Source organism: Xenopus laevis, chromosome 9_10S, assembly GCF_017654675.1.
Source record: "Xenopus laevis strain J_2021 chromosome 9_10S, Xenopus_laevis_v10.1, whole genome shotgun sequence".
In the NCBI taxonomy this organism is placed as follows: Eukaryota; Metazoa; Chordata; class Amphibia; order Anura; family Pipidae; genus Xenopus; species Xenopus laevis.
Window position 1 is genome coordinate 96,228,556 of NC_054388.1, and position 13,403 is coordinate 96,241,958.

A 13,403-nucleotide genomic window follows, 5' to 3' on the forward strand; every position below is an offset into this window, starting at 1 on the left:
TAAGCCTGCACGTAATGATCAACATATGAGACCCGGTATTCATTATTTGCTTGCATGTCACCAAACATGGCCGCCAACACCAGAAGCTCCCTCCAGTTACACAGTAAGTTAGGTTGAAAAAAGACACACGTCCATCAAGTTCAACCTTTTAACTCTATTTTAACCTGCCTAACTGCCAGTTGATCCAGAGGAAGGCAAAACCCCCATCTGAAGCCTCTCCAATTTGCCTCAGAGGGGGAAAAATTCCTTCCTGACTCCAAAATGGTAATCAGACCAGTCCCTGGATCAACTTGTACTATGAGCTATCTTCCATAACCCTGTATTCCCTCCTTTGCTAAATAGCCAGATTAGGGCGGAATAGTACTATGAGCATTTTTTGGGTCAAAATAGTATTGTTACTCCCAATCAGAGTGAGTACTCGATTATCGCTAACCTCTGGTGGGGGAAACCATTTTCTTTTCTTTTTTCTCCCTTTTATCATCATTGTTTTCACTCATACCTATTAAACTTCAGTTGTTGTGTATCTGTATGATGTAAAGTGCTTATAATATATAATATATATTTGTTGATTAATGTATCATTTTCTTCCATATTCCTTTACTTATCTCTGTCCCTCTTTCTGTGCTCTAATGTCAGAGTGGTCTACTGTCTCCAAGGTCTAGATTGGGATTCAAAATAAGCCTTGGGATTTCAAGTACACAGAGGAGCAAACAGTCCCCACCAGCCCAATAAATAATGACTGTCTATGGCATCTTACAGCAGCCCTCAGTTTAGGCCTGATGTCTCCCTCCAAGCACAGAGCCATATGCTCCATATAGAGGCACCTCTAGACTGCCATTTTCTTTTTCCTTATCAGTTGGTTTGGAGGCAGATTGGTTGCCCTAATGGATGCCATAATGATCCATGGCTGGAGCAAATGGGTTCATGGTATATTAATTTTTTTAATTGGGCACCATTTACATATAAATATAAATATAATCGTATTTCTTTTTTTTTCCTTTTTATATGCCACCATGCAAATCTCTCCATATTTTACGTTTTACTCCTAAAATACAATTGTGGGCCAGCTATTTTTGTGCATAGGGTTTGCAGAGTCATTGTTTGCTTATAGGATTTACAGGAGGTAGTGTTTACAAGGAGATCATTTGATGGAAAGCCAGCAGAGTTCTTCCCTGAGTTGTGAAGGGACCATCCCAGGATGGTAAACATTACAGTTCTTACTTGTGTAACAGTACTTACCTGTAAGGCTAAAACACATTACTGTTTCTGTCCCCTTGTCTCTTCTTTTGCTTCACATTCAATTGCCATTCTCCATTTGTGAACTAGTTGACAGCCATAATCCACTCTTGTTTTTAATCCTTATTCCAATGCTACTGGCTAGACAGAACCCAGATTATTGGGATGTTTAATACTTTAAGGCAGAGCCACAAATAACATTGCCTCCCCCAAGGTCCCCTGCTCAATGTGAATGAGTATAAATAATAATATTATTATTATGTTTTAGAACATTATTCCATGTATGGTTAATAAATGAATGTTGCTCCTCAGACACGATCATATAACTTTGTTGCTCTGTTGCAGGAGAGAGTCAAGAAGAAGGCACTTTACCTCGCTCCATGTCCGTAGCAACAGGTTTGAATCAAATGAAAAAACGAAAAGTCAAAACCATCTTCCCACACAGCGGAAACGGCAGCACACAGATGAGCTTTTCTCAGGGCGACATCATCACACTTCTTATCCCAGAGGAAAAGGATGGCTGGCTGTACGGAGAGCATGATACAACCAAAGTGTAAGCAACATGCAGATCATTTTTTTTTAGTTCACCATAGGAGTAAGTGGGTAACCTACTGCCCACATTCGTTTCTGTAAATCGGTTTAGAAAATTCTGTTCAGTCTTTGTGCAGAATTTTCTTTAAAAATGCTGATATTGCTGAAGTCTGGAATTAATATTCAGTAGGGGTGGTAGGTAAGAAAATACATACATACATACAGAATAGCAGCTTATTATCTACACAATATGGCTGAAAGTATCCGGACACCTGTTCTAAACTTGAACACCTTCAACTGGAACAACCGTTGCTGTGTTCCATTCTGCCTAAAAGCAGTGCTAGCTCATGGATTATTTGTCTGGATTGTTTTTTTATGGATGAGCAGCCACACTTGAGCATTATATCAATATGAGCCATGCTAAGCATTGGTTGGAGATGGAGCCAACTATGGAGCTGTGGAAACACATTAACTGGAGCAATGAATCACCATCTGGGTGTGGCAGATGCCAGGAGAACTCTACCTGCCTATGTGGATGACAAACTGTAAACTTTTACAGGAGGAATAATGCTCAGGGGCTACTTTTCATGGTTTGGGCAATGAGCAGTGAAATTCCATACTTCCAGATTTGTGGCAAAAGTTTGGGGAGGGCTCTATCTTTCAGCACAAAAATGCCCCAAAGCAAGGTCCATACTGAATGGATTTGCTGAGATGAGAGTCGAAAATTGACAGACCTGTGCAAATACCTGTTATAAATTGGAACAACAGCTGTGAACCTGGTCAGTGCTTAAACTCTCTAATATTTATGTGTCTGGATGGAAATGAATCCCACCAACAGTATTTCAACATCTAACTAGATACCGGCCTTCCTATATATTTTTTTTTTTTCCCTATTAATAACATTGGGATCAACCATCATTTTTACCGGCCAGGTGGCAACCCTACATCTAACAGAAGTCTACCCAGAAGAATAAGCAAAGTGAAGACTAACTTCATGCATAACATCATCCTCTTTGTTTGGGAATGAGACCTGTGTCTGGATACTTCTGGCAAAACATATGTTGTTTAAAGCAGCAAGGTCTTTGCAGTTTGCAACACATATAATCTACTATTACAAAAGTAGCAGCAGGTTACTTACACAAGAGCTTACAATCACAGATAAGGGCTAAGACTGTAAGATCCACAAAGCAGTTTGGTTTCACGGAGTTTGCCTGGCACACGTTGTATTTAAACTGTTGCTGAAAGGTGAGTTTTAGTTGGGTGACGCCCAGCTGTGCTGACAGTTTCACTTGGAAAGAAGCCACTTGTTATAAAACAATTATTTTATAATTGTAAAAAAAACATTAGATATACATATTATCAGGCCACGGGGATTTGGCTTGTTTTCCTTTTGTGACTTGGACTTTCCCACTGGGTGTTAGAACAGAAGGAGAGAGAGAGAACTGCTAGATAGCATAATGACTGGTGATCAGTGAGCCATTGTGCAAGCTCTGTGCACTTTATTCCTCATTTGTTGGCATGGAGCAGTGTGTACGCTCTAATAAACAAAGTCCAATTAGGCCTTACAAACTGGGTTTCATCTCTGTTAGTAAAGCTAGATACCCTAGCAACTACAACTGTTATATGTTATATAACTGATGCATATATTTCTGTATCTGGCATGGGAAAATGAAAAAAAAAAAGCTACCATGGTCCTGACTCTGGGGGTGGTGCAAATCTGATGACTTTAATTACTAAACGTTTACCCCAGGCTGGCACTCTTTTCTGTTTTTGCTTGTCTTTGAATAGACCTTCGTTTCAAACTATAATCAGGTCTTGAGACCTTGTTGGGGAGTAGTTTTTTCTTTCAAACAGTAGTCCTGATGTTATTAGTATTCTAGTTATCATTTAACCGAACATTCCCTCAGTGACCTGGATCATCTGTATGAAACCCATTATTTATATCACCATAGTCCTTAAAGCCCTTGGAGCTGTGGCACTCTGTGCACTTCACCATCGCTACTTTTCTATTGTTGGTTTTTTACTAACTGCAATGGAAAGCCCAGTGAGTTAAGCTGGCCATATGCAGGCTAATATTAGCCTCCAAGACCAAATCCGTAGCTTATTGGCTCATGAATGATGGCAAATTGATGACCTGCTGATCAAAAGCTGGGCGAGGATTGGACAGGTATCAGGCAGGTTGAAAAATCTTGCTGGGAAAGACAGGATCAGGCCAGTGATACAATGGGTTGGCATAGGCCCCTTTTGTGGTCTGATTGTTGGCCAGACCAAATTAAATCAGCCTGATTGAGCCCATCACATTGGTGTCCAAGTTGGGCAATATCCACTGTTTGTCTGCCCCATATTATGGGCTGCAGAAATTGACCAGGAACATGTTTTTTCTTATCTTAAAAACCACAGACTTCTTGAGCTTTTTAAGATAAGGATAAAGGCCGACTAACCTCCCGAAAATGCTTCTCCATCGGCAATAATGGAAATGGCTGATTGTAAAAACCTACGCGTCCTGATGTCGCCCGAAGTTTCCTCGTGAGGTAACTACGTATGACTTGGGAAGAACGAAGCAACGCATAATGTTTTACCACCGGCGATTGCAATTATTGCCAGTGGAGAAACATTTTTGGGAGATTTGTCACCCGCACTTATCACGGGCAACAAATTTCCCTGTTGGGCATTACCCTAAGGAAGAGAAAAAATCACTGTTTTTCAAAAAATATGCCATTGTATAATTGTATATGCTTATGATTTACTCAAGGTAAATATGCCATATAATTATAATGAGGTTATCAATTAGTAACATAGTAAAACCTCTAGCAAAGTTATTAATCAATATCTTTTGTACCAATTGCAGTAAAGGTTGGTTCCCATCATCCTATACAAGGCCGCTGGAAGAAAACGGCAGAGAGCCATTGAAAGTGCCAAGGTAATATAATACAACAGGCCTCTCATAAAACTGAATAATGTGTCGGCTGGTTGGCTAGGAAAAGGCAGGATTATGGTAACCAGCCAATACAAGCAGCTTATCATGTGATCCGGCATGTGTATGAATAGCGAGAACAACCACAGGGCAAGCCCTAGCCACAGGAAAGTGAATGTGAACATGTGGAAGTTTTGGGAGTGTGTTGTTAACATCTCAGTTACATTACTCATGGCTTGAGGCTTTATGTTTGGCTGCTTGCTTGGCTGCGCACAACAATGGCATACCTCCCGACTGTCCCGTTTTTCACAGGACAGTCCCGATGTTGACAGCTCAGCCTGCGGTCCAGGATTGGTGTTACTGAAATGTCCCAACTTTCTGATCTCCTGCACTGAACAGCCAGAAAAAGATACATAGTTTTTAACTTAATTGGTTTTGGCCAATAGATATAGGCCCAGAATAGATACTTTTGTAACAATCTAAGATAAGCAGGCCTCTTGGGAGAACTTTGACTCACAGTTTAAAGGGTAATTCACCTACATTAGCAAAACTGTTATAACACATAAAAACCACAGAAATGTGTTCAAACTTTCATACCCTGCCACATTTTGTAAAATGGACACGGTAATTGGGGGGTGTGGCCACAAAATGGGCGTGGTAAAAATTTCACCACGCTCCATGCGGCAAATCTTTTTGTCCCTTTTGCTATTTTCAAAATGTTGGGAGGTATGCAATGGTGCTATCTTATGGACTGGGGGGCCCAGGGTCCACCGGGGCTTCTGCCCTAGGGTGAGTATGGCAACTCCCCCCCAGTCGCACGCACATTGTTTTTGCCGAGACCAACAGGTCACAGCTAGGGTTGCCACCTGGCCGGTATTTTACCGGCCTAGCCGGTAAAACACCTGCCGGGGCTGGTATTACAAATTTACCGGCAATGTAGTTGCCGGTAATTTGTAATACCCTTAAGAAATAGCCCTTGGCCCGCCCCCAATTCTCTCAGCACTTACTTTTTTTTCAGGCTTTTGGCGATCGCGCATGTTGCTCTGCCCCCTTTTGCATCAAGGCCCGCACCTTTTTGTTCCCCCCCCCCCACCACCCCACCGGCCGGTAAATTTTAGAAAAAGTGGCAACCCTAGTCACAGCAGGAAGCAAAGCAGGGTGTGGAAAGGGCCGGATTGGAGCCTTGGGGGCCCACCAGGGCTGCAAAGGAAGGGCCCTCCTGCCAGTCCCAGGGGGCCCCCTCCAGACCTCCGACTCCCTGGCCTAGTGCGTGATTAGGGTTTCAATTGGTCTTCGATATTTATTTCGGTTTCAGTGCCAGCGTCAATGTTTTTTCAACACCGGCGTCAAAATCACTGTATCGGGAATTTTCGCCAGTTTCGTGGGAAATTTGCGAAATTCATGGCGAAGCGAAATGGGACAAATTCGCCCATCACTATTGCTAATGGCACTTTTGCCCAGCATAGATGCAAATAGCAACAGATAACTGTATCTCCTACTTTGTCTTCTGCAATATACACTACCATATAGTCCTTTCTCCATTCCTGACCATATTCATTTCACACTAACCTTGGCTGAATCTGCTTGTTCACTGCAGCGTGTCCCCAAGTCCTGCTCCAGTCCGGAGTCTCAGCACAGCCAACTTAGTTGAAAAAAGCGGAGTTGTCCTCCCAGAACCGGATTATTTGGAACCAATGTCTGGGAAACGCAGTAGCAGCAGCAACAATAGCAACCGGGGATACACTTTCAGCCCACTCATTGCCAAAGATCCTCCTCCTGTGAGTACAGTTGTGTACATAACAAAGCTACTGACTGTTTTACTGTTGTTTAACTTGTTTTCCAGATAGCTACAAATATATGTTATATATATCATAGCACTTTAGTTAGGGAAACAAGGCAGCTAGTTACATCTCCTCTGACCTCAGCAGCTTTGCCTCTGTATTATCGGATTTTGTGGCACAAGGAAATTGAATTGTATTCATAGTATTTTCCCCCATAAAAACTGCTCTGAATCATTGCTTTGTCCTATGGCCAAGTTTTCCAATCGCTCATTTCCTTATGCTGCTCTTATGGAGGACTCCATTATGCAGAGGGGCTTATCTTCGTGCTGAGAATCTAGTTATTTAACTAGCAAGAACCAAGAATAGAGGAGCTTCAGTTTCTCTTGTTAGCTCAAGAAATAACAAAAACCATTGATTTGTCTTTAAGGCAAATATATTCAATGTATCGCTCTCATGTTGAACAAGGGGTGGAAACCGCATCTGTAACTTCTAATGACTTCAGCATGCACCGGTTTTGCCTTTACATTTCTTCCCCTTGAAAGCTAGTTTAATGACTTTATTTGTAGATGATGGGGGCGCCAGATTGAGTGCAACCCCCTAATGTTCATGCCCAGAGATAACCTCCCATTTCCTGCAAGCAGCCATCAGCTGTCACTGGCAGTCTCTGTAGGTTTGCTGATGAGAATTCGCAATAAGACCAAATAAGAGCAGGCATAAAAGCATTTTAATGTAATTAAAATATAATAGACTGTTGCCATGGATTAGTAAAAGTTATGCAATTGCTTTAGATACACTACTATAGTTGATATAGATAGGCTGCTGTGTAGCCATGGGGGCAGCCATTAAAGGTGGCCATAGACGTAGAGATCCGCTTGTATGGTAACATCGCCAGATGAGCGGATCTCTTCCAGATATGCCCACACTGAAGTGGGCGATATTGGGCTGATCCGATTGTGGGCCCTAGGGCTTAATGATCGGATCATAATGGATCCAATACGACGGGATTTTTTAACCTGCCCGATCGAGATCTATCCCATAGGATGGCCCCACACACGGCCAATAGGCTGCCAACTCAGTCTTTCGGCAGCTTTTATCGCCCATGTATGGGGGCTTTCGGGGTTCAAGCACACGGGAAGATTCGGGGAGATTTAGTCGCCTGGCTTCTTCTGTGGGGCAACAATCTCCCCGAACTTTCTTGACCCTGCCTGCCGACCTGCTATAATGACAGAACGCCAGCGCCATTGCACTCGCGGTCCTTCGATTTCTGAAGTCTCCCGAAGTTTCCTTGTGAGGCAACTTTGGGCGACCTCGGAAATCGAAGCTCTCGAGTGCAGGCGGAAGGCAGCTTGGGAAGATTGTCGCCCCGAAGAAGAGGCGATTAGTCGCCAGGCGACTAAATCTCTCCGATTCTGCCCGTGTGCTTGAACCCTAAGGCTGAAAAAGGAGAAAAGGCACAGGATACTTAGCAGATAACAGATTAGCTCTGTAATAGAAGATAGTTGTATTCTGTGGAATGCATCTGTTATCTGCTATGTAACCTGATCCTTGAATGGCTGCCCCCATGGAACACAGCAGCTTGTTTATATAAGATATAGTAGAGTTTCTGAAGGAAACACAGCAGTTTTACCAGTGCAGGGAAACCGTACATTATATTTTCATTACTTTTAAGCACTTACATTTTTTAGTGCTACTGTACCTTTAACCCCCCCCCCCAAAATAGTAGATCTATGTTTTAAAAAAAAAAAGTTTATTTTACATGAAGGTTAAACCAACAAGTGCTTGGTCGTTATGACTAGGCAATCATTATGGCCAGAAAACCATTTAAGAAGATTCACAGTACTGCTCTAGAGAGCTAGCACTCTGCTGCCATCTTGGGATCAAGCAGCGTAACTGCAATACCCCGTGGGCTTCAGTGATTGTATTTACACAGGAAACTCATACTTTGACTACTTGTAAAAATAGCATATTGCTCAGTCAACAAGGAACGGAAAGTAATGTTTCTGGGAACTGAATGTTTATTGACTTTGATCATAATAAAACTGGTTGCTTTCAAAGCTCTTGTAATGGCTTCTCTCACTTCTGTTTTTTTTTTTCCCCAACAGTCAACTGCAAATGGCATCACTAACCATCCATTTCTAAGGTAAATACTAACTCTTTTGCTTTGCTATCCGTGATGTATATCTTCTTTAAGATGCACATTTGACTTAGAGGAGAATTAAACGGCAGCCCAATAACAGTAATGATCCAGGCCTTCAAAGTTGTCCCCAGCAGCTCCCCCATCTTGGATCTTGTTAGGCCACTGCTCATGCTCCTCATCTCCTGGGCTTAAGAATAATAATAATAATAATCGTACTGTCCAAACTATGACATAACATTAATAAGATGAAATTGATTTTGTTTCTTAGCCCTAGTTCCTTTTACTAGAAACTTTTTAATACTTTATAAACGTCCCTTCTAAAAGGAAACACGGAAGCAGAGAAATTTAATTTATTTGGCATTTCATTTATTATAGCACTTTGCTGCCATCTAGGGATTAGGCAGTGTAAGTACAGGCAGATACAATACCCCCTAGGCATGTTAATGTGGCATATGTACTTTCCCCTTTTGTGGCCCCCTCTTCTTTCACTGTGGCCCTATTTGGAAGATTTCACATTAAATGGCTGCTTCCACTTGCCAAATGCAAATATATAAAGTAAGAGATATTCTGTAGTCAAAATAGTCAACGTTAATATATTACTGTATTTGGCAGTGCTTCCATGTTGCCTTATAATAACCTCCCTATATATTCAAAGCTACAGCAGAGAGAATGGAGGAGTATCTAATGCATTTAAGAAAAATATTATTTATATTTAAAGGGATACTGTCATGGGGAAAAAAAAGTTTTTTTCCAAAATGAATCAGTTAATAGTGCTGCTCCAGCAGAATTCTGCACTGAAATTCATTTCTCAAAAGAGCAAACAGATTTTTTTATATTCAATTTTGAAATCTGACATGGGGCTAGACATATTGTCAATTTCCCAGCTGCCCCAAGTCATGTGACTTGTGCTCTGATAAACTTCAATCACTCTTTACTGCTGTACTGCAAATTGGAGTGATATCACCCCCTCCCTTCCCCCCCCCAGCAGCCAAACAAAAGAACAATGGGAAGGTAACCAGATAACAGCTCCCTAACACAAGATAACAGCTTCCTGATAGATCTAAGAACAACACTCAATAGTAAAAACCCATGTCCCACTGAGACACATTCAGTTACATTGAGAAGGAAAAACAGCAGCCTGCCAGAAAGCATTTCTCTCCTAAAGTGCAGGCACATGTCACATGACTGGGGGCAGCTGGGAAATTGACAAAATGTCTAGCCCCATGTCAGATTTCAAAATTGAATATAAAAAGATCTGTTTGCTCTTTTGAGAAATGGATTTCAGTGCAGAATTCTGCTGGAGTAGCACTATTAACTTGAAAAAAACTGTTTTCTGATGACAGGATCCCTTTAATATATACAGTGCATATGCCTCTAGCTGAGACCCTCTCAGGCCCGGCAGTCCATAAAAACATTGGAGAATGTTGTAGAGTGAATTATTTGCAGTGTAAACAATGTAATTTAGAAATAAAAAACGACAGCATTAAAATCATGACAGAATCCCAAAGAAGGAAGTCCAGGTTCCTGCTCTCACTGTTCATTGTTTGTATCTAAAAACAAAGCTTCCGTACATTCTCTTCTCACTCATTCACTGGAGCACAGGGACGTAAACATGAGCAGCCCTAGCTTATATTATAATATAGTAGGCTGCTAAGCACAATATTGGTGGCAACAGTAGACGTTGCCTAGATCATGGGGCTTAGGAATTATCTACTTTCTACTCATAGGGCCACTGCATTCACTACCATATGTGTAAAGCCTTCACCTTTTGTAGTCAGTTCCTCTTTACAGTGATTTTTTTTTTTTTTTTTGCATTAACCCCCAGCTTTTACAGTGGTATTACTGGTTCTGTCTCTAAAGGTGGCCATAGAGGTAACAATTATGATCTTTCTTGGAAAAGATCTTTCCATGAAAGATCATTCGTTTCAATACAGACGTGTAGAGCTGAATCGTCAGATATACAGATAGAAACAATAGAATTCTACCTGTATCTGATGATTCAGCACTAACAATGGCTGATATTTGGGTCCCTTCAAAGGCGCCCAATCAAAATTTTCCATCCAGCCCGATCGTCGAGCCGACTGATATCCAAGTTTTCTGCCGATATCAGTCGGCTCTTTTCCCACCATACACGCACTGAATATCGTACGAATATTAGTTTTGTTCGATATTATCTGTGCGTCTATGGCCACCTTTAGGCTGGTCACAAGCACCTCCCAGAGCCCTACAATTATGTTAAATAATCAATTCTGCAAAGTAGCAGGGGACATGGCCAAGGGGTGAGGTCTGTAAAAGAGCACGGAAAGATAAATTGGCCATTCCATGGTGACTGTAACTCAGGCTGGCTAACTACACCCTTTTTTGTTATCTCTCACAGTCCTCCTGTTATGTTATAAACCCTTTAAAAGAAGCCAACATGCCATAAGGACTGATGTCTCATTATTAGAAATAATAATTTCCCATTTCCAAGATAACACCTCTCTGAATTTTTACAAAAATTCAACTTTATATTTACTGCACATTAGTAGTGTGAAGTAAGGTGCCACAGAAATATATATATATATATATACGTGGCCTTGCAATGATTCGTTTTAGAGGCCCCTTTAACTGTACATACCCCCCTGTGATTCTACCTGACTTAATCCTTAATGTTGCTTCTCTGTTCTGTTCCAGTGGAGAAAACCCATTTTCCACCATCAAGCTCCGACCAACCGTAACAAATGACCGATCTGCGCCAATCATCCGATGAGCCGGACCCATTAATTTAATTAACCTTATTTTTTTATAAATATATATATATACTGTATATCATTTCTTTATGCTTGATGAGCTGAGTACTGTCATTTCCGCTGTGTTCTTCAACCCAAGGAACAACTGGACTGTCAAGACTATGCACTGGGCCTCAATGCCACGATTAGTGGAAATCTGTGGCCAAACCCAACAATTCCGCTGTTGTCCATGGAGTGAGTACGTGTGGGTCTGTGACAGTCGCTGTACATTCTTTAACCGTTCCATAACTGTATTGGGTTGGAATAGTTTAAAGGGGTTCCCATTTAAAGGGGTTGGTATGTCTATAGACAAGTGTTTCCATAGTAATGATCTGCTAATAAAGACCAGTTGCAGCTTAAAGGGGAAACAGTTGACTGGTTATAAATTGGTTATTGTCTTCAGATTGCAGTAATGTATTTTGTATGTTCTGAGCAGCAGTCCATGTGTATGAATGGGGGCCTCCATATTATTTATGGGTTTCCACAGTAGCATTTAAGAGCAGTATTTGAAATTGGGTAAATCGATTCTAAACCAATTTGTGGGTCGCCAGGCTGATTCCCAAATATAATATTGATTCCTGGAGAAAGGCTTGCATTCCAAGGGCCGCATCTATGGGCATTAAGATGCAGAGGGGAAAAAGTGATGGCACTTTGCACCTGTTTTGTGCTCTTCGCACCTCCATATAGTTAACTATAGTTAACACTTTTGTGTTATTAGGGATTTCTATTGTAATAGATGTTTCAGCGGATCAGACAATATGGCAGCTCCGACACCCCAGCATACTGTAAATGCAAAGGAAGAGGAAGGGGTGTTCGGTTCTGATAGTAAGCCACACCCTTAAAGGAGAAGGAAAGGTTAAAATTAAGTAAGCTTTATCAGAAAGGTCTATATAAATACACCAGTAAACCCTCAAAGTAGTGCTGCTCTGAGTCCTCTCTCAAAAAAAACACATTTCTTTCCTTCTATTGTGTACTCATGGGCTTCTGTATCAGACTTCCTGTTTTCAGCCTAAACCTCCTTGCCCCGGGCGTGAGCATGCTCAGTTTGCTCCTCTTCCCCTCCCTTCTCTGCTGTAATCTGAGCCTAGAGCTAAAAGTGAGCAGGGAGAGACTCAGGCAGGAAGTGATGTCACATCAAGCTAATACTGCAGCTGCTATCCTAAACAAACAGAGATCTTCTAGCGCTGTTTACTTATGGTTAAACATTCTACAGAATAAATATAGCATTCTAGCTTGCACTATTGCAGCTAATCTATTGGCAATAAAATGCCTCCATAGCTTTCCTTCTCCTTTAAAGTAAAATAAAGAGGATAATGCCTGCTTAGAATCTAAGTCTACATTCGTCTACTGTATGTTGTTTCGCGTTTCATTTGTTGCATAAATCAAACCCTGAGTCTGTGACTCTATCCAGAAGGCAGAGCTTTTTTTCTTTAAAGTGTGAGATGAAGCCGGCCATGTTGGCCCCTCCTGTTTTACTTTAGACAATGGCCACGTTTTGTAGACTTTCCCTGCAGTCAAGAAACAGTGCACTTCATTGCCACGTGGCCCTGCCACCCTTTCATGGTTCACCAGACTTCAAGGTGCGGCCTAGTTTTGTCTTCCTGCTTCATAGGAAGTGTCATGGCGGCCCATTGCCTGATATCTGGGAGACGCAGATTCACGCTAAATTCCAGCCTTGTGTTCATTTTAAACAAATGTAGTTATTGGGGGGAAATGTTATTTTAAACATTTTCTTAACTGCGGCACCTACATTGATTAATATCCCCATCGTTTAATGGTTTCCGCGTGCCGCCGACAGCCTGCAGCCTCTTTGTTATTTGATACGTTACTAAATGCCTTTATATAAAATCATATATAAATATGTGATGTTAAAAAGATTCTATATATTTCATTGGTTTCAATCGGGAAGTTCCAAAATCTTTCGGAAAAAAAATAAATATTCTCGTAAAAAATGTTGTTTTAATTTTTTTTCTTTTGTAAGAGATGCAAGTGGAAATAGCTTGACTGGTTAAATGGGCGATGCTACAGAGATCCCT

General features: G+C 41.4%; 1 protein-coding gene across 1 annotated transcript in view; it reads left to right on the forward strand.

Annotated features, from left to right (window-relative positions):
- The window catches only part of baiap2l1.S (BAI1 associated protein 2 like 1 S homeolog), a 77,041-nt gene extending 63,722 nt beyond the window's left edge, over nt 1–13,319 (forward strand). The window contains 5 exon segments of the mRNA NM_001090083.1: nt 1,582–1,789; nt 4,616–4,687; nt 6,279–6,459; nt 8,565–8,602; nt 11,273–13,319. Of these exon segments, the coding sequence (NP_001083552.1) occupies nt 1,582–1,789; nt 4,616–4,687; nt 6,279–6,459; nt 8,565–8,602; nt 11,273–11,348 (575 nt within the window). The 3' untranslated portion in view covers nt 11,349–13,319.
- The last annotated feature ends 84 nt before the right edge of the window (nt 13,320–13,403 follow it).